The sequence below is a fragment of the Vicia villosa genome, linkage group LG1 (assembly GCF_029867415.1).
Source record: "Vicia villosa cultivar HV-30 ecotype Madison, WI linkage group LG1, Vvil1.0, whole genome shotgun sequence".
In the NCBI taxonomy this organism is placed as follows: Eukaryota; Viridiplantae; Streptophyta; class Magnoliopsida; order Fabales; family Fabaceae; genus Vicia; species Vicia villosa.
In genome coordinates, this window is record NC_081180.1 from 138440691 (window position 1) to 138459225 (window position 18535).

Below are 18535 nucleotides of genomic sequence, written 5' to 3' on the forward strand. Positions count from 1 at the left end.
GAGGGGTAATTGCTTCAAGAATTCTTTTTTGGGACAAGAATACCGTTGTCTCAACAATTTTTCAGGGAGAATCCTTTTGTTCATCCTATGGAGACGACTGCTGATGTTCCTTCCGTTGTTCACAACTCAAAGGAAAATTTCGCTTTTATTTTGAAAAAGAAAAGTGAAGTAAATTCATTTAAAACTTATTTTTTCTTTTTTTTTTCAAAAACGAATAACACAATTAAAGCGTCATTTTGCAAGCTAAAAGAAATTAGAGATTGCAAACAAATGGGCACAAGGCTCAAATTTATTTAATAGGATGGAAATCCGCTAAAGGCGTGATTCCATGGAGTATTTACAAAAGTTGGAAATGGTAATTATGCGGAAAAGGCTACATTGAAAGCAATAACCACTATCCCCTTAACAACTTTGAGTTCCAACTGTGTTTGTCGCTTCAGATTGATAATGATTTGATCGAAGATCCTTTGATGGAAAAAGACTCCTCAGGTGACGAAGTACAGACTGATGCAGTTACTTTGTCATTAATCCTTAATTTTTGCCTAGATTGCCCTTTCAGGTTTTCAATCTACCAGGATGAATTTTTTCTGTTTATTGTCTCTAATTTTTGCCTGGACCGCCCTTTCGGGTTTTCAGTCCACCGAGACGCTCATTTTTGCCTAAGTCGCCCTTTGCGGGTTTTCAACTTACCGAGCTGTTCTTTTGTATTTTTTAGACAAAGTATTTCTTGACTGCATCTGCATTCACAGGATGTGGGAGTTCATCACCATCCATGGTAGTAAGAATCATGGCGCCGCCAGAAAATGTTCTTTTGACAACATACGGGCCTTCGTAATTAGGAGACCATTTGCCCCTAGAATCTGGTTGAAAAGACAAGATCTTTTTAAGCACGAGGTCACCTTCTTGAAATTCACGAGGTCGAACCTTTTTGTTGAAAGCTTGTTTCATCCTTGCTTGGTATAACTGTCCATGGCATAGAGCAGTCATACGTTTTTCTTCGATTAAGTTCAACTGATCGTATCTGCTTTGACACCATTCAGCCTCTGATAACTTAGTCTCCATGAGGACTCTCATTGATGGGATTTCAACTTCTACGGGGAGCACAGCTTCCATGCCGTATACTAGAGAAAAGGGAGTTGCCCCTGTTGAAGTACGCACTGAAGTACGGTACCCATGTAAAGCAAATGGCAGCATTTCATGCCAGTCTTTGTAAGTGACGACCATTTTCTGGACGATCTTCTTAATGTTCTTGTTAGCAGCTTCAACAGCGCCGTTCATTTTTGGTCTGTAAGGAGAAGAGTTATGATGCTCAATCTTGAATTCCTCACATAATTCTTTCATCATTTTGTTATTCAAGTTTGAACCATTGTCAGTAATGATCTTGCTGGGAATACCATATCGGCAAATGATGTTATTCTTGATAAACCTCACAACCACTTGTCTTGTAACATTGGCGTAAGATGCTGCTTCGACCCATTTGGTGAAGTAATCAATGGCTACCAAAATGAAACGATGACCGTTTGAAGCTTTCGGTTCGATCATTCCGATCATGTCAATACCCCACATGGAAAAAGGCCACGGAGATGAGAGAACGTTGAGTAGAGTCGGTGGCACATGGATCTTATCTGCGTAGATCTGGCACTTGTGACATCTCTTCACGTGTTTGTAACAGTCTGATTCCATTGTCAACCAATAGTATCCTGCTCTTAAGATCTTTTTGGACATTGCATGCCCATTTGAATGAGTTCCAAAGGACCCTTCATGCACTTCATGCATTAACATGTCTGCTTCGTGTCTATCCACGCATCTGAGCAAAACCATGTCGAAATTTCTTTTGTATAGCACATCTCCGTTCAGGAAGAAACTGCCAGAAAGTCTCCTTAAAGTTTTCTTATCTTTGTTTGATGCCCCAAGCGGGTACTCTTGAGTTTGAAGGAAGCGTTTGATGTCGTGGAACCACGGTTTATCATCGATGACTGCTTCAGTTGCAAACACATAGGCGGGCCTTTCAAGGCGCGTGATTCTGACTTTAGGCACATCATTCCAGTGACTGACTTTGAACATGGAAGATAGAGTAGCCAAGGCGTCTGCCATTCGATTCTGATCTCGAGGTATATGATGCAATTCAACCTTGTTGAAGAAAGTCAACAGACGTCTTGCATAATCTCTGTAAGGAATCAAACCAGGGTGGTAAGTTTCCCACTTGTCTTTGATTTGGTTGATCACAAGGGCTGAATCTCCATATATGTCGAGGATCTTGATCCTTAAGTCAATGGCTTCTTCGAGACCCATGATACAAGCTTCATATTCTGCGATGTTGTTGGTACAATCAAATAGCAATCTGGCGGAGAACGGGATATGAGTACCCTTGGGAGTGATGATGATTGCCCCAATTCCATTGCCAAAAGCGTTTACTGCTCCATCAAAAATTAGACCCCATCTTGATCCAGGGTCAGGACCTTCTTCAGGTAATGGCTCGTCACAATCTTTCATCTTCAAGTACAAGACATCTTCATCAGGAAAGTCAAACTTGAGAGATTGATATTCATTAATTGGTTGATGCGCCAAGTGATCGGCGAGAATGCTTCCTTTGACCGCTTTTTGAGCACGGTATTCAATGTCATATTCGGATAACAGCATTTGCCATCGGGCAATCCTTCCTGTTAAGGCGGGCTTTTCAAAGACATACTTGATCGGATCCATTTTGGAGATTAACCAAGTAGTATTGTTGATCATGTACTGGCGGAGACGTTTTGAAGCCCAAGCCAAAGCACAACACGTTTTTTCGAGCATGGAGTAACGAGACTCACAGTCTGTGAATTTCTTACTCAAGTAATAGATGGCATGCTCCTTCTTACCGGTTTCATCTTGTTGTCCAAGCATACAACCCATGGATTCTTCTAACACAGTAAGGTACATGATTAATGGTCTTCCTTCAACTGGAGGAATCAATATTGGTGGTTCTAACAGGTACTCTTTGATACTGTCGAACGCTTTCTGGCAATCTTCAGTCCATACAACCCCTTGATCTTTGCGGAGAAGCTTGAAAATTGGCCCACAAGTAGCAGTCATTTGAGAGATAAATCTGGAGATATAGTTCAATCGTCCGAGAAATCCTCTTACTTGCTTTTCAGTCTTTGGTGCAGGCATCTCTTGAATAGCTCTGACTTTGTCGGGATCTACTTCAATACCTCTTTGGCTGACAATGAAACCCAAGAGTTTTCCAGATCTAACCCCAAAAGTACATTTGTTAGGATTCAAGCGAAGCTGATATTTCCTTAACCGTTGAAACAACTTCAAAAGGTATTCAATATGTTCTTCTTCTGTGCTGGACTTGGCTATCATGTCGTCCACATAAACTTCAATTTCTTTATGCATCATGTCATGAAAGAGAGTAGTCATTGCCCTTTGGTAAGTTGCGCCTGCATTCTTCAATCCAAACGGCATCACTTTGTAGCAAAAGGTACCCCATGGGGTGATGAAAGATGTCTTCTCCATGTCTTCAGGAGCCATCTTGATCTGATTATAACCGGAGAACCCGTCCATGAAGGAAAAGACGTTGAACTTAGCGGTGTTATCAACCAGCATGTCGATATGAGGTAATGGAAAGTCATCTTTTGGACTGGCCTTGTTCAAGTCACGGTAGTCAACACACATTCTGACTTTGCCATCTTTCTTCGGAACTGGCACTATGTTGGCCAACCATTGAGGATACTCTGAGGTGACAAGAAAACCTGCGTCGAGTTGCTTTTGAACTTCCACTTTGATCTTGTTAGCCATATCAGGGTGAGTCCTTCGCAATTTCTGCTTAACCGGCGGACATTCTGGCTTCAATGGCAAGTAATGCTGAACAATATTGGTATCCAACCCAGGCATGTCTTGGTAGGACCAGGCAAACACGTCAACATATTCTTTGAGAAGGTCTGTCAACTTACTCTTGATATCAGCATCAAGCAGCGATCCAATGGTCACTTCTTTTTTGTCTTCTTCAGAACCCAAGTTGATCTTTTCTAAAGGCTCTTTGTGAGGCAGAATGGTTCTTTCCTCGTGCTTAAGTAATCGAGAGATCTCGTCCGGGATCTCCTCTTCTTCCTCTTCTTCGGCTTCGAACACAGGAAACTCAAAGTTGGGAGAGGGCATAGGGTTATTGCATTCAATGGGTTTATCAATAGTAAATCTGCACATGTGATTTATATTTATTTCAGAAAATTTATGAATGCAGGAGTGTATGCAGATTTTTTTTGAAAAAGTTTTTTTTTTTTTTTTGGTTTTTTTTTTTTGGTTTTTTAGGATTACCATTTCCAGAAAAAAGCAAAAATAAAACACATAATGTAGGGAATTCAAAATGACACTTTATTTATGATTCATTTTTGAAACAAAGCCCTAAACACAAACTCATTTGCCTTGGGCAGGACAAAGAGGGAAACTTTTAAAAACAAAGCCCTATACACAAAGTTATTTGGGCGGAACATTTAAAAGCGAAGCCCTATAAAACATCTCTCTGCTTTGGGCAAGGCAGGAGGTCAAAATAACAGCGAGGTGATTACTTTGAGCGGCGAACAACATTCGGAACGTCGACAGCTTTCCAGTAGCAACGAACTCCTCTGTGTATTATGTATTCAGGAAAATTCTCCTCAGAGTTATCTTCAGTGTTGACATTGACCGCTGGTCGAGCAGGATTTGAAGGTCCTGGTTTGTCAACCTTGTTCTTTGTAGAGTTGAAACGGTCTTCTTCTACTTCTTGAAGAGCATAAGACGAGTCACAATCTTCAGAATTTTCAGGATGTATTTTCCAGTCTTCAGGATGAAGAGACTCATTATCAGCGACACTTTCCGAGTCAGCTGCGGGATCATCTTCCCCTTCATCTTCAAAAATGGCATTTATGTGATAATAACCATCTTCAAGATTATGAACCTTGGCAGATACATTGTAGTTGAAATTTTCGGTAATTTCAGGCTGCTGAGAAAATTGACAGGGCTGATAAGCCTCTTCTGGTTGACTATTATATTCAAAGGAATCTCCCCATCCAGTTGGTTGGATATCCTCAATCGCAATCTTGTAACTTTCAGGTGCAGTATATTTCACCATATAATCAAATTTTCCACTTGGTTGTCCCAAGGTGTCCCAGATTTCTGCAGGAACAGGCTCAGTTTCATTGCCTTGGATTTCTCTGACGGAGGATATGGTTCTTCCTGAGATATGTATCCCGAGTCATTGAGATAACATTTCCATTCTTCTTCAGTATCGGAGAGACCTTCTTCGATGCATTCTTCGATAAGGACATTAACCTCTTGAGGAATTGGGTTAAGGAACCCTCCACTAATGAATGTTTCTTTGATCGGACGAAGGGTTTCATCCTTCTTAGTGCAGTTTGAGAATGTTGGTGAACATCCGAGACCTGCTCTAGTTTCATTCTTGGTAGGGATCACAACTTGCCCCCAGCCAGTGGTAGTTCCATCTTTCACTACTTTTACCGCCTCTTTGTATGAAGAGATCGATGCTTTCTTCTTGGAAGATTCGTCTTCTAAAGAGAGACCTTGGAACTGAGTTCCTTCCTCATTATCGGCACTTATGAAAGAGAAATTGGATAAATGGCTCACCATCAAGGCTTGTTCTCCACTTATTGTTACCAATTTTCCATTTGTTACAAATTTTAACTTTTGGTGGAGCGTAGAAGTTACTGCCCCTGCTTCATGGATCCATGGTCGTCCTAACAGACAGCTATAAGCAGCTTGTATGTCCATGACCTGGAAGATGATTTGGAACGTATGTGGACCAATTGTCATGGGAAGGTTGACTTCGCCGATAACAGATTTTCGCGATCCATCAAATGCTTTGACTACTACACCACTGAACTTCATAGGCATTCCTTGGTAAGACAAGCGAGCAAGAGTTGTCTTTGGCATAACATTCAAGGAAGATCCGGTGTCTACTAACACATTGGACAAAGAGTCTGACTGACAGTTCATAGAAATGTGCAAAGCAAGATTGTGATTTTTACCCTCCTCGGGGAGTTCTTCATCACAGAAGCTTAAATTGTTACAAGCTGTTATGTTGGCTATTATCCCATCAAAATGGTCAACAGTCACATCATGATCTACAAAAGCTTGATCTAAGACCCTCATCAGGGCTTCCCTGTGGGCTTCTGAATTCAACAGCAATGAAAGTATTGAGATTTTTGAAGGAGTCTGCATAAGCTGATCCACAATCTTGTATTCACTTCTTTTGATAAGCTTCAAAATTTCATCAAAATCAGGATTGACATTGGTTCCGCTGGATTGACCAACATCAGTGTTTGTATTACTGACAGGAGTTTCCACGGGATTCCCTACTGGTGCATTGACAGGATTTTGCCCGGTAGCAGGAGCAACAGGCTGCTTCGGAGGTAGCGGAGTATACACACGTCCACTTCTTGTTACTCGACTCACATCAGCGATGTTTTCGACAGATGAGAGAGTTGGTAAAGGAACTTCTTGTCCATCCTTTATCATTGTTGCATTGTAGTTGTATGGAACTGCCTTGTCAGAGTCATAAGGAACAGGTCCAGGTAGACAAATGATCAAAGGAGCAATAGGAACCTTCGGCTTGTTGTAAGTAACTTCCATGCGCTCAGGCATGTTGAAATGAGGAACGATGACGTTAACTGTAGGCATTTCCGAGTTGATATCTGAGACTAAAAGCTCATGCGGATAACATCCTATCATGTTAACTTCATTTTCATCCCTATTTCTGTAGATCTCAATAGTACCATTATCTAGCAAAACTTGGAGATCTCTTCTCACAATCGAACACCCGTGAGGATCCACACAACATATTCTACAGGAACCGTATTGATGTTGGCGAAAATTCTGCCCCCGACAAAGAGTGGCGTGCATTTGTACCAAATCTGCTCTTGAGAAGTTGATATTATAGACTCGGTATTGGCCAGGACATCCATATACCATGTTTACAACATGCCCTCCATGATTGGCAGCGGATTTGCTTGCACATTAGGATTCAAATTTCTGAAAGAGAGGAGATTAGATCTAACCAACCTCTGAACTTCATATTTCAAAGCTATGCAATGCTCAAGATCATGGCCAGGTGCCCCTTGATGATAAGGGCATGAAACCTCAGCTTTGTACCACCATGGGAGTCTCTCAGGTACTGGTGGTGGTGCTTTAGTTTGAACAAGACCTCTTTCAATCAAAGCAGGGTACAATTCTGTGTAGGTCATCGGAATCGGATCGAACTGTGGAGTTCTTTGTACTCGATTCTGATTATTGTTTAACTGCTGAGCCTGTTGTCGAGGCTGTTGTTGTTGAAACTGAGGAGTGAATCCCGGATTCGGTGATGTATTAACAACTGGCGCAATAGCAGCAATCTGTTGTCGACGATTGACGTTTCCTCTTGGCTTCCCTTGGGATACCATGTCAACACTTTGTTCTTTCTTCTTTGGGAAACCACTTCCAAACTTTTTGATTCCACTTGAAGATCCACCTTCTTTAGTCAGACGTCCAGTTCGGACTCCTTCTTCTAGACGCATCCCCATGTTTACCATTTCGGTGAAATCACTTGGAGCACTAGCAATCATGCGTTCGTAGTAAAACGGACTGAGAGTATTCAAGAAAATCTTTGTCATCTCTTTCTCTTTTAATGGTGGATTAATCTGAGCAGCAGTTTCTCTCCATCGTTGGGCATATTCTTTGAAAGCTTCATGATCTTTCTGAGCCATGGACCGAAGCTGATCTCTGTCTGGAGCCATATCCGAGTTATACTTGTATTGTCGGACAAAGGCCTCACCTAGGTCGTTGAAAGTCCGAATATTGGTGCTATCCAAACCTGTGTACCACTTCAGTGCGGCACCAGTTAAACTGTCTTGAAAGTAATGGATAAGCAACTGATGATTATCTGCATAAGTAGACATCTTTCTAGCATACATCACGAGATGACTTTGCGGACAAGAACTACCTTTGTACTTCTCAAAGTCAGGGACCTTGAATTTAGCTGGTATTTGTACACTGGGAACCAAACATAGCTCCTGGGCATTCTTTCCAAACAAATCTTTTCCCCGAATAGCTTTAACTTCCAGCTGAATCTTGTTGAATTGTTCTTGGAGATCTCCTACAAGGCTTCGCTGATTTGTGCTATCACCCTGATCATGATAAACCTCATTGTCTCCGTAAGGAACAGTGTGAACCATAGGAGTCGGAACCGTCATAGTGGGTTGAGAAAGTGCCATAGTAACTTGAGAAAAAGTTATCCCCTGATTTGGAGTGAACTGTGAACTCTGAGCAGCAGGCGCTTCAGTTGTGGATGTTTGAACCCCAGAAACATTATGGCGGAAACCTGTACCAAAGCTGAAAGGCGTGCCCCAACCCTCTGGCATGGAGAAAGATGGAATGCCGAATGCAACCGTAGAAACTGGAGTAGTGACCTCAGATGTTACTGTTGCTTGACTGTTAGGTGGCGGCGGCTGATTCTGTGCGGCCATTAAAGAGTCAACCAGAGTAGTGAGACTTTCCAACTTTTCCTGAAGAGTGGTCACTGTACCACGGAGCTCAATATTCTCTTGTTCAGAGTGTTCCATTACTCTTCTTCTGCTTGAACGAGTATTGTATCTGTGATCTGATTGCGAGCGCGGTCGAGAAACTTTGAGACGCGACAGCTTGACGATCTATTGGAGAAAGATCCAAAAGATGAGACTCTATACAACAGACTCGATATGCAGAATGATGCATGCAAAAAGAAATTTATGATTTTTCCAAATATTTTAAAGATTATTCTCTTGCAAACATTTGAACACAAACAAATCTTTTATTCATTCATTTTTTTTATTTTATTACAATAATTGGAAATGTTACAACATTGGAGCGTAGCTCCTTACAAAAGCAAATAAAAAGCTAAACAATCCTAAGCATCTTCATCAGACGAAGAACCAAATGCATTGTGCAGTTTGAGCTTCATGATTTCTTTCCCATAGTAAGCTTTCAATTCGGCCTTTTCGGTCTTTAGCTTGTCAACAATATTCTTCCAATCGTCAGGAGTTGGAGCGTTGCTTGTTGAACCTTCAGGTTTTTTCTTGCTTTCTTTGATGTACCTCTTGATTGCAGCGTCTTTCTGACGAATCTTCTCATCTTTACTCATGAGCCATCCATCTTGACAGTAGAGAGTTTCTTCGTGATCTTTCACTTGTTTCTTTAACCTTCTGTTTTCCATATCGGTCCTACGAAACTTGTGCTCCCAAGCGTTTTTCTCTAACCTCATCTTGGCTAAAGTGTCTTGGTATTCCTTCATAGTGGGAATGGGAATATTGGGTAGTTGAGGTACCACAAGAGACATGGGTTTTTCATAATCATAAGGCATTTGAAACTCCTTTGCTCTTTTCTTTACCCAGCAGGTGTAGGCGTCCGTAGCAATGCAATTCTTTTCCTCACCTTTTTCTTTCCATCGGACGTCGTACCAAGCTCTCATCATTCTTGTCTTCAACCTTTGAGGATCTTCCTTTTCTTGATAGAAGTAGCTTTCTACTGCGAGACCAACAGGTTTAACTGAATTTGCATACCCGAGTTGTCGTCGGGCTAAGATCGGATTGTAGTTAATTCCTCCTTGTGTACCAATGAGAGGTACGTTGGCGAATTCTCCGCAACTATCAATGGTTTCTGTACCACAGCGAGCCAAGGTATACCAACGGATATCATTATTAGTAAGAGACATAAGTCTTCGAGGCCAACGCAAACCTTCTCGGTTTTCTGTGAAAATAGGAGACTCAGGTAAGTGTGAAACAATCCATTTGAACAATAGAGGTGCACAACATACAATGATTCCACCGCCTTGGCGATTCCTATGATGGACAGAGAAATACATGTCACCAAGTAAAGTCGGAACAGGATTTCCAATCAGAAAAATCTTTATGGCATTGATATCAACAAAGTTGTCGACATTGGGAAACAGAACCAACCCATAGATGAGCAAGGCTAGTACAGCTTCAAAAGCTATCATGCTACTAGTTTCGATGAAATCAAAGGCTTTCTTTACCAGGAAGTGTGAAGTTAAACCCGGGAGGTTTCCTTTGGTAGTCCAATTACTCTCTACTTCAGACTTTTTCAAATGGGTACTTGCTGCAATGACGTGTGACTTAGGAATGGCTTTCAAACCATTGAAAGGTATTTTGTCAGACACAGGGATACCCAAAAGATTGGCATATTCTTCCAAGGTCGGTACCAACTGGTAGTCTGGAAAGGTAAAACACCGGTAGACGGGATCATAGAACTGAACCAAAGTTTTGAGAAGTCCTTCATCAACATGAGTGTTCAGGATAGGCAAAAGTTTTCCATAACTTTTCCTAAAATTGGAAGGATTTTGTACAGAAGATGCTAACTCTATCAGTTTTCCCACATCAGGCGCTTTGAAACCGTATTTCTTGGTATGCCTTTTTACTTCTTCCATGACTAAATCCTAAAATGTTTGCAAAGAAAATTTCTCTAAATCTTTGGAAAAATCATGTTTTTATGGAAAAAAATGGGTTTTTTTTTTTGAATGTATGAATGCGTGGATGCATGAATGCCACATATTCAAACATGGTAAAACAGACATGGTAATGGTAACGCAAACATGGTACACAAACATGGTAATTCAAACATAGTACACACAGGTTCAAAGGTCCAGCGTCACGAGCATGAGGTCAGAGAACCAAATAGGGATAGATCTAGTTAATCACCTGTACAACATGTTCTACTGATACGTCAGAGTCTACATTTTTCTTTCGGATATTACCGGCTTTCACAACTAAACTGATGAGCCAGAAATATTCTCAAGAAAAACTCGTCTGAGTGTGGTTCTCCGCATGACAACTATCCAAGTCTTCACCTGGATCGTTTCTGCACCACGTCCTAATAAGGCCAGGATGGGTTGGGGTTCTACGGTCTCTCAGCTTCTACAGTTCAATGCGGAAATAATGTCTTCGCTACGAAAGCATGCTAAACATATATTACCAACAAGGAACCTCCACTGAGCGGAAGGATTCTCAAGTGCGCCTGCACATGACTATACCCTCCACCTAATTTCTTATGTGTACTTAATCCGGGTTAGGATTTGTCCATAATGTATCACTTGTAACAGAACCACACAAGTAACAGAACCAAAGAATCACACATATAACAAAAATTAAAATAAAAACAATAATTAGAAATAACCCTTCCTTTGGAAACAATAAAAAGATGTTTTCCCCAGTGAAGTCGCCATTTTTCTGTCGCGGGCGAAAAACCGTTTTGTTCCTCTTTTTTGTGGGATGAGACACCTGATGCCTTCTTTGGGCTCGAGTGCTCAAAAAATGATTTTTCTTTTGTACCGACCAAACTTTTTATTATTTCCAAAGGAGGAAAAGGAAAAAAGCTGCAATAACCTAAAAGTGGGGGGAGATCTTGGGTAAGAGGGTTGGTTATACGAAGGGAAGGTATTAGCACCCAACGTATCTGTAGTACTCTACAGGGTTCTTTATTGTTTTTTATTCTATGCTACGGTGAAGGTTCTGTTGTGAAATAGGTGGGACCTAAGGTGTTTGTTTGATTATGCTCGCAAAGATCATCGCGATCCTCTGCATACATATCCCTTAGAGGGAATCAGAGCAGCTGTAGCTCGGGGTCTACGGGTGCTAAGGTTTGAATGGTTTTTTTTGTTTTGTTTTGCTCGCCAAGGATCGACCTTGTGCCTACGTATTCTCAAAGGGATGTTGAGAAAGTCAGAGCAATCGTAGTTCCCACTTATGCTAGTGGAAGCAAAGGAAAATAGACAAATGTCGTCTAAATGCTAGATGTATCTAATCTATATCATCACATACATCTGTTTAATTTTGTTTGAAAATCTTTTCATTATAAGCCCGGGGCCATGCCACTTAGGGTGCTTAGAATGATAAAGATGTTTTTGTTTAACCAGCCTTGTGGCAAAAGTTTCAATGAAGTCAGCCTTGTGACAAAAACTTTGATTAATCAGCCAGCCTTGTGGCAAAAGTTTCAATGAAGTCAGCCTTGTGACAAAAACTTTGATTAATCATCCAGTACGGTGGTAAAACAGTTTGATTGATTAGCCAGCCTTGTGGCAAAAAAGAAAGTTGGACTGATTAGCCAGCCTTGTGGCAAAAAAAGTTTGATTGATTGATTGATTGTTTGTGATGATATAAAAGAGATACTCCTAGCATAGAGATGAAAAATGTCTAATCTCCTAGGGTATTTGGTTTGGATATTGGGGATGCTTATAAGAAGCCCGTGGGTCCTTGTACGAAGCCCAAGAGGAGGCTATCCGAGGGTCCTTGCATTGTAAGCCCAAGAGGAGGCTATGGGAGGGACAATCCAGGGTCCTTGCATTGTAAGCCCAAGAGGAGGCTATGGGAGGGTCACTCGTTTGTACAAAGCCCAAGGGGAGGCATGGTATAGTTGGTTTGAGCTCTTAGAGCGATTTCACCGGGAAACCATACTCTATGTCCTAACCTAAACTAGTGGAGATTCTTTGCACGAAGCCCAATAGGAGGCTATGGGGAACCTAGTGTTGTACTAAGTTGAACAAGCACACATAACACAATCACAAGTATGAACAAGTACAAACAAACATGAACAAGTACATGAACAGTTATATATGACAGAGTGTGTGTATATAATGGAGTTTATGAAGGAAATATACCTGTAAGCATGCTCCATTTGTATATATAGGGGCTCGGGACTCATACTCGAGGAGAGGTCCACTTGAATTTATTCAGAGCTATGTAAACAGGTATTTACAAAGGGCTTGGGACTTATACCTACATGGAGGCCCATGGTATTTTTTTGGGAAGATTTAAAGAAAAAACCTTCATTTTTGGTTTGTTATTCAAAGTTAAAAAGTCAAACTGATCGAGGTATGTACAAAAAGGTGTATGTACAAAAAGGCGTACAATGAAATACCTAATTTCATGTACTGGAATGGGTATGTACGAAAGGGCTCGGGACTTATACCTACATGGAGGCCCATGGTATATTGAAAAGTTTTGAAGTTTCTTTGAAGTTTTGTTGTTTTGAAGATGATTTGAAAATTGTTTGAAAAGATTTCACTTTGAAGAAGTTTTATTGTTTTTTTGAAAAAAAACTGTACAAAAGGGAAAGAAATGGGACTTACACTCTCTAATATTCGAGAGGCCCCTGTTTTATTTTCATAAAATAGGGTGGATGGTTTTGAAAAAAAGATGTGAGATTTATTGTTTTAAAAACAGTTTGAAGTTTCGGAAAAAGTTTTCTGTTTTAAAAAAACTGTACAAAGAAAAAGAAAAGAAGTGGGACTTACACTCTCTAATATTCGAGAGGCCCCACATCGTTTTGAAAATCAATTGATCAATTAAAAAGATTTAATCAATAGTTTTCTTTGAAAATCAAAAGAAAATGGTTTATCGTTTTTGAAAAGAATCGCGATCGCTTATTTAAAATGATTTGAATTTTGAAAGAAGTTAATTTAATCAAGATAAACAAAAAGATTGTCTTAAATTGACACTTAGATGATTAGGGTTTGCTCAAAAAATATTTACAAGTGATTAAATTTGAGAAATCAAGTGAAAAACAATATTTAAAAGTATTAAAAAATACTTAAAACATGTTATTTTAAACTTAATTAAAAATGTATTAAACAAATATATTTTTGTGATTTTTTTTGATATTCATAAAATACATATATAAAATAATAAGTGTGTAAAAAATGAAGAAAAAATGAGTTAATTTGATTGGCTAAATTAATGGTTGAAGTTGTGAAGAAAATGAAGAGAAATAGTGATAAAAAAGAAGGGTTTGGTCCCATAGGGACTTGAACTCGTGACCCTGAGGTCACTACTCAAAACAAAAGCCAACTGAGCCACGCTTGTGGCTTGTAATATACACGCGTTGAAATAATTATATTTTAAATCAATTTCCAGAAATCCTTTGAACCAAAAACGCGCCAAGAACAACCCTCCAACTGAAATTTGAAAATCTCTAAAACTGTGTTGTTTTGATCAAGCAAAGGGTCTATCTCACTCGGTTTTTCACAAGGAACATGATGGTGATCTCAGAATTCATTTATTTTTGCTCTAAAGGGGTCAATTTTCGCATGAACATGAAGAACCCTAGAACTGAAATTCAATGTGAAATCGTGTATGTGCAAGTTATGATGCAATTGATTGAGGGTTAATGATCCTCATAGGTGCAGAAACAAGATGGTATGCTCACATTTCATTTATGATGCGTGGAAGTATGAATTTGAAGTTCATGAGCACTTACCTCAAAAACGGCCAAACTGAGAATTGGATTTTGATCTGGAGGTGTTACAGATGCTTTGTATCAATCTGAATAGCTTCTATGATGATTATGGAAGGTGTCTGGATGTCTGGAACAACTTGAATTCATCTGAGCATGGCCATGGCACCCGATCTGCAGTTGCTTCAAGTATGAATCGAATTTGAAGATGGAGATGTTTCAGATCATATGTGAGTGTTTGGATAGTTCATATGTGATATATATGAGGTGTTGGAAGTGTTAGTTTGGACAGAAATGATCTTGAATGGATTTTGGCATGATAAGGCCATGGTTATGCATATTTGAGAAGTGAGGTAGTGATTTTGAGCTTGAGGTGTTTTTGGGGTGTATGAGTGGTTCAAACAAGTTTCAAATGATGTTTATGAGTTGTGGGAAGCATCACTTTGTTCAGAACTTGCAAGGTTTGGAGGTTGAGTTTTCTACCTCACTTTGAAACACATGACTTGTAATTCAAGAAAGAAGAGAGAAAACCTATAATTGTGAGGTTTTGGTGTGAATTGAAGAGTGATTTGCACCTCTATTTATAGGCCAAACATTCTGAACTCAGAGCTTTGCAACTTGCTTCTTCTTTGGTGATTTGGCACTTAAAGGATAGAAAGGAATCTTACCATTAAATGCATATGGTTAAAGTTACTAAACCATGGTTAAAATTGGCTATGCTTCTTATCTCTTTCCCATCTGTCTCAAATCAGAAAAATATCTTCAATCATTGCTTTGGTGTATCATTACTTGCATTATTTGGCAAATTGGTTCATAACTTTGCAAAAATGGCTTGAAATTTCAAGTGAAATGGTCACTAATGTCAAAATTCAAAACCATAGCTACACTCCATATTTTTTCATGCTCTTGGACATTTTGGAAAGCTCATATTACATACTTCAAAACCCTAGTTGGAAGTTTCTTCAAGATCCTTAAGGAAGTGGGTGAAAAAGATCCATGAACTTTGAAGAAAATGAAGTTTTAAGTGAAATTTTCAAAAAGTACCAACTTTGAAGCACCATATCTCTTAAATGGTTGATCTTATGGAAAAAATTTATATGTGTCAAAGTTGTTTATTGGATCAAAATCTACAACTTTCATGTTGGAAGTTTTTTTCAGTTTGTAGGTGAAATTTGGAGAAATTCCCTTTCAAAGTTTGGAAAAAACCATGAAAAACACTTAGAAAATTTTCTAAGTATGAAAAGTCAAACTTTTGACTTTTTGATTCTTGATTGATTTTCTTGATTTTTCTTGATCAAATGACTTCATATATCATATATTGATGATTCAAACCTTCAAAAGTCATGGTTGACCAAAATTCCCCAAAAGTCAATGGTGATCTTGTACAGTTGACTTTTTCAAACGAATCGCGTTTCTGGAGATTTCAAATGAAACAGGCTATCCTCATCAAATGAATGGTATGAATGGATCATATTGAAGCATTAGAGGATATTGAATCATAGTTTGAGTTGTGGCACCATGTCCTGATTAAAAAGTCAGTTGTTCAGTGAATTAGGTCAAAAACCCTAATTGTCGACCTGATGAAATTGATGACTGTGGATCTTGAATTGAGATGTAATTTCCATTGTATATTGTCATAGGGATTATTTGAGGATGATTGAAACCTTTGATTGACTTCCTGGGGGTTTTTAGGGTTTCCCAAATGTGATCCCTGATTTCAGTCCCTGATAGTTCAAAAACCCTGATCTGAGGATTTGTCTGATCAATCTTTGTGTAGGAGATGTTCTGAGCCAATGGATTAGGTCAAAATGATGCACTTGGGGTCTTGAGGTCAAGTCCCAAGTCTTTAGGTCAAATCCTGAGCAAAAGTCAGGAGTATGCTATCTTCAGTCAAAACCCTAATTCAGTCGATTCAAAGCTGTTGAGTTTGTTGAAGTGAATCTCTGGGGACCAAATGTTGATTGTTGATGAAGATAGTTCTTTTGAGATGAAGGGAGAACAAAACCCTAATTGATTGTTACTTGTACTGATGAGTGTTTTCTTGATTAAACCCTGCTGAGTCACAAGTAGCAAACACAAGCTAATGCAATTTGTTAGAGATGCAAATGATGCATATGCAATGATATGAGGTGGTATCTTAGGTCAAAAATTGGGGTATGACAACAGCTGTTTTACATAGAATTTGCTTCTAATGAAAGATAGAACTTCTTATCTTCTGATTCTGATCAGGTATTCTGACTACCATTCTTTAGAGAGGATCTAGTTCTGATATGATCATCCTTCTTTCCAAGAATGACATCTTCTGAGTGAGCAGAAGTGAGTCTAGAAGATCTTCTGACTGTTGGCTCTTCAGAAATTCTGAGATTCTCTAAAAATGCAGCAACTTAATCTTCTGATCCTTTGCTTCTGAGATTTTCAGCTTCTGATACTTTGCTTATTGGTTCTTCAGCTTCTGATATATCAATATCTAAATCTGCAAAATTCTCAAACTGCTTTGGCTTTTCAAGACCAAGCTTATCATCAAATCTGATATTGATTGATTCTTTTACAACTAATGTTTCAGTATTGTATACTCTGTAGCCTTTAGAGCGTTCAGAATATCCAAGAAGGAAACACTTCTGTGCCTTAGAATCAAACTTACCAAGATGATATTTAGTATTCAGAATGAAACAAACACATCCAAAAGGATGAAAATATGAAATGTTGGGCTTTCTGTTCTTCCACAATTCATAAGGAGTCTTATTTAGAATAGGTCTAATAGAGATTCTATTCTGAATATAACATGCAGTGTTTATTGCTTCTACATAGAAATGCTTAGCCATATTGGTTTCATTGATCATGGTTCTGGCCATTTCTTGTAGAGTCCTATTCTTTCGCTTTACAACTCCATTTTGCTGTGGAGTTCTAGGGCAAGAGAAATCATGAGCAATGCCATTTTCTTTGAAGAACTCCTCAAAGAATCTATTCTCAAATTCGCCACCATGATCACTTCTGACCTTTATGATTTTGCACTCCTTCTCAGATTGAATCTGAGTGCAGAATTCAAAGAACACTGAATGAGACTCATCCTTGTGTTTTAAGAACTTTACCCATGTCCAGCGGCTATAATCATCTACAATGACTAATCCATATTTCTTCCCTCTGACAGATGCTGTTTTGAATGGTCCAAACAGATCAATGTGCAGAAGTTCTAGCGGCCTAGAGGAAAAGACAACATTCTTAGATTTGAATGCAGGTTCAGAGAACTTGCCCTTCTGACATGCTTCGCAAAGAGCATCCGATTTATATTTCAGATTCGGGAGAGCTTTGACCAGATTTAGTTTGTTAATCTGAGAAATCTTTCTCAAACTAGCATGGCCTAATCTTCTGTTCCAGACCCATTGCTCTTCACTAACAGACATAAGGCAAGTCACCTTCTGCTTCTCAAGATCCGAAAGATCAATCTTATAAATGTTGTTCTTTCTCTTGCCTGTAAATAGGATTGAGCCATCCTTCTGACTTACAGCCTTGCAAGAGTTTTGATTGAAGATTATGTCATAACCATTGTCACTTAATTGACTTATGGACAATAAGTTATGCGTTAATCCTTCTACAAGAAGTACATTAGATATGGAAGGAGAGTTACCAGTACTTATGGTTCTAGAGCCAATAATCTTGCCCTTCTGATCTCCTCCAAACTTAACTTCTCCACCGGACTTAAGCACCAGGTCTTGGAACATAGACCTTTTTCCCGTCATATGTCGCGAGCACCTAGAGTCTAGGTACCATGACATGTTGTGCTTTGTCTTCTTTGCTGCCAAGGATATCTGCAACAGAAATTATCTTCTCCTTAGGTACCCACAACTTCTTGGGTCCTTTCTTGTTAGTTTTCCTCAAGTTCTGATTGAACTTGGGTTTAGCATAATAAACAACAGGAGGTACAACATGATATTCCTTAGGTTTAGCAGCATGATATTTTCTAGGTTGTGTCACATGCTTCTTAGTGTGTGTAACATGAAAACTTTTGGCATGTGAAGTGAGCCTAATATCATGTGAGTGGCCATACTTGAACTGATCATACAATGGCTTGTATGTGATTTTCATATCATCTACAGGTTCAAATTTGTGTGGGGTATCACCCTCATAGCCAATGCCAACTCTTTTTGTTTCCAAAAACACCATATATCATAGAAGCAAGATGGCTTCTGCCAATACTTCTAGATAAGAACTTTCTAAAGCTCGAGTCATATTCTTTAAGAATATGATTGAGACTAGGAATGGATTTTTCTGAGTCAGAAGGAGATCCAATATCTTTGGATAATTTTAA

The 18535-nt window shown here is 39.3% G+C and overlaps 1 protein-coding gene across 1 annotated transcript; it reads right to left on the bottom strand.

The window, feature by feature from the left end:
- Nucleotides 1-711: 711 nt before the first annotated feature.
- On the bottom strand, nucleotides 712-4161 carry LOC131617957 (uncharacterized). The gene has a single exon (XM_058889230.1). The coding sequence runs from the start codon at nucleotides 4138-4140 to the stop codon at nucleotides 712-714; it is 3429 nt and encodes a 1142-aa protein (XP_058745213.1). The 5' UTR covers nucleotides 4141-4161.
- Nucleotides 4162-18535: the final 14374 nt, after the last annotated feature.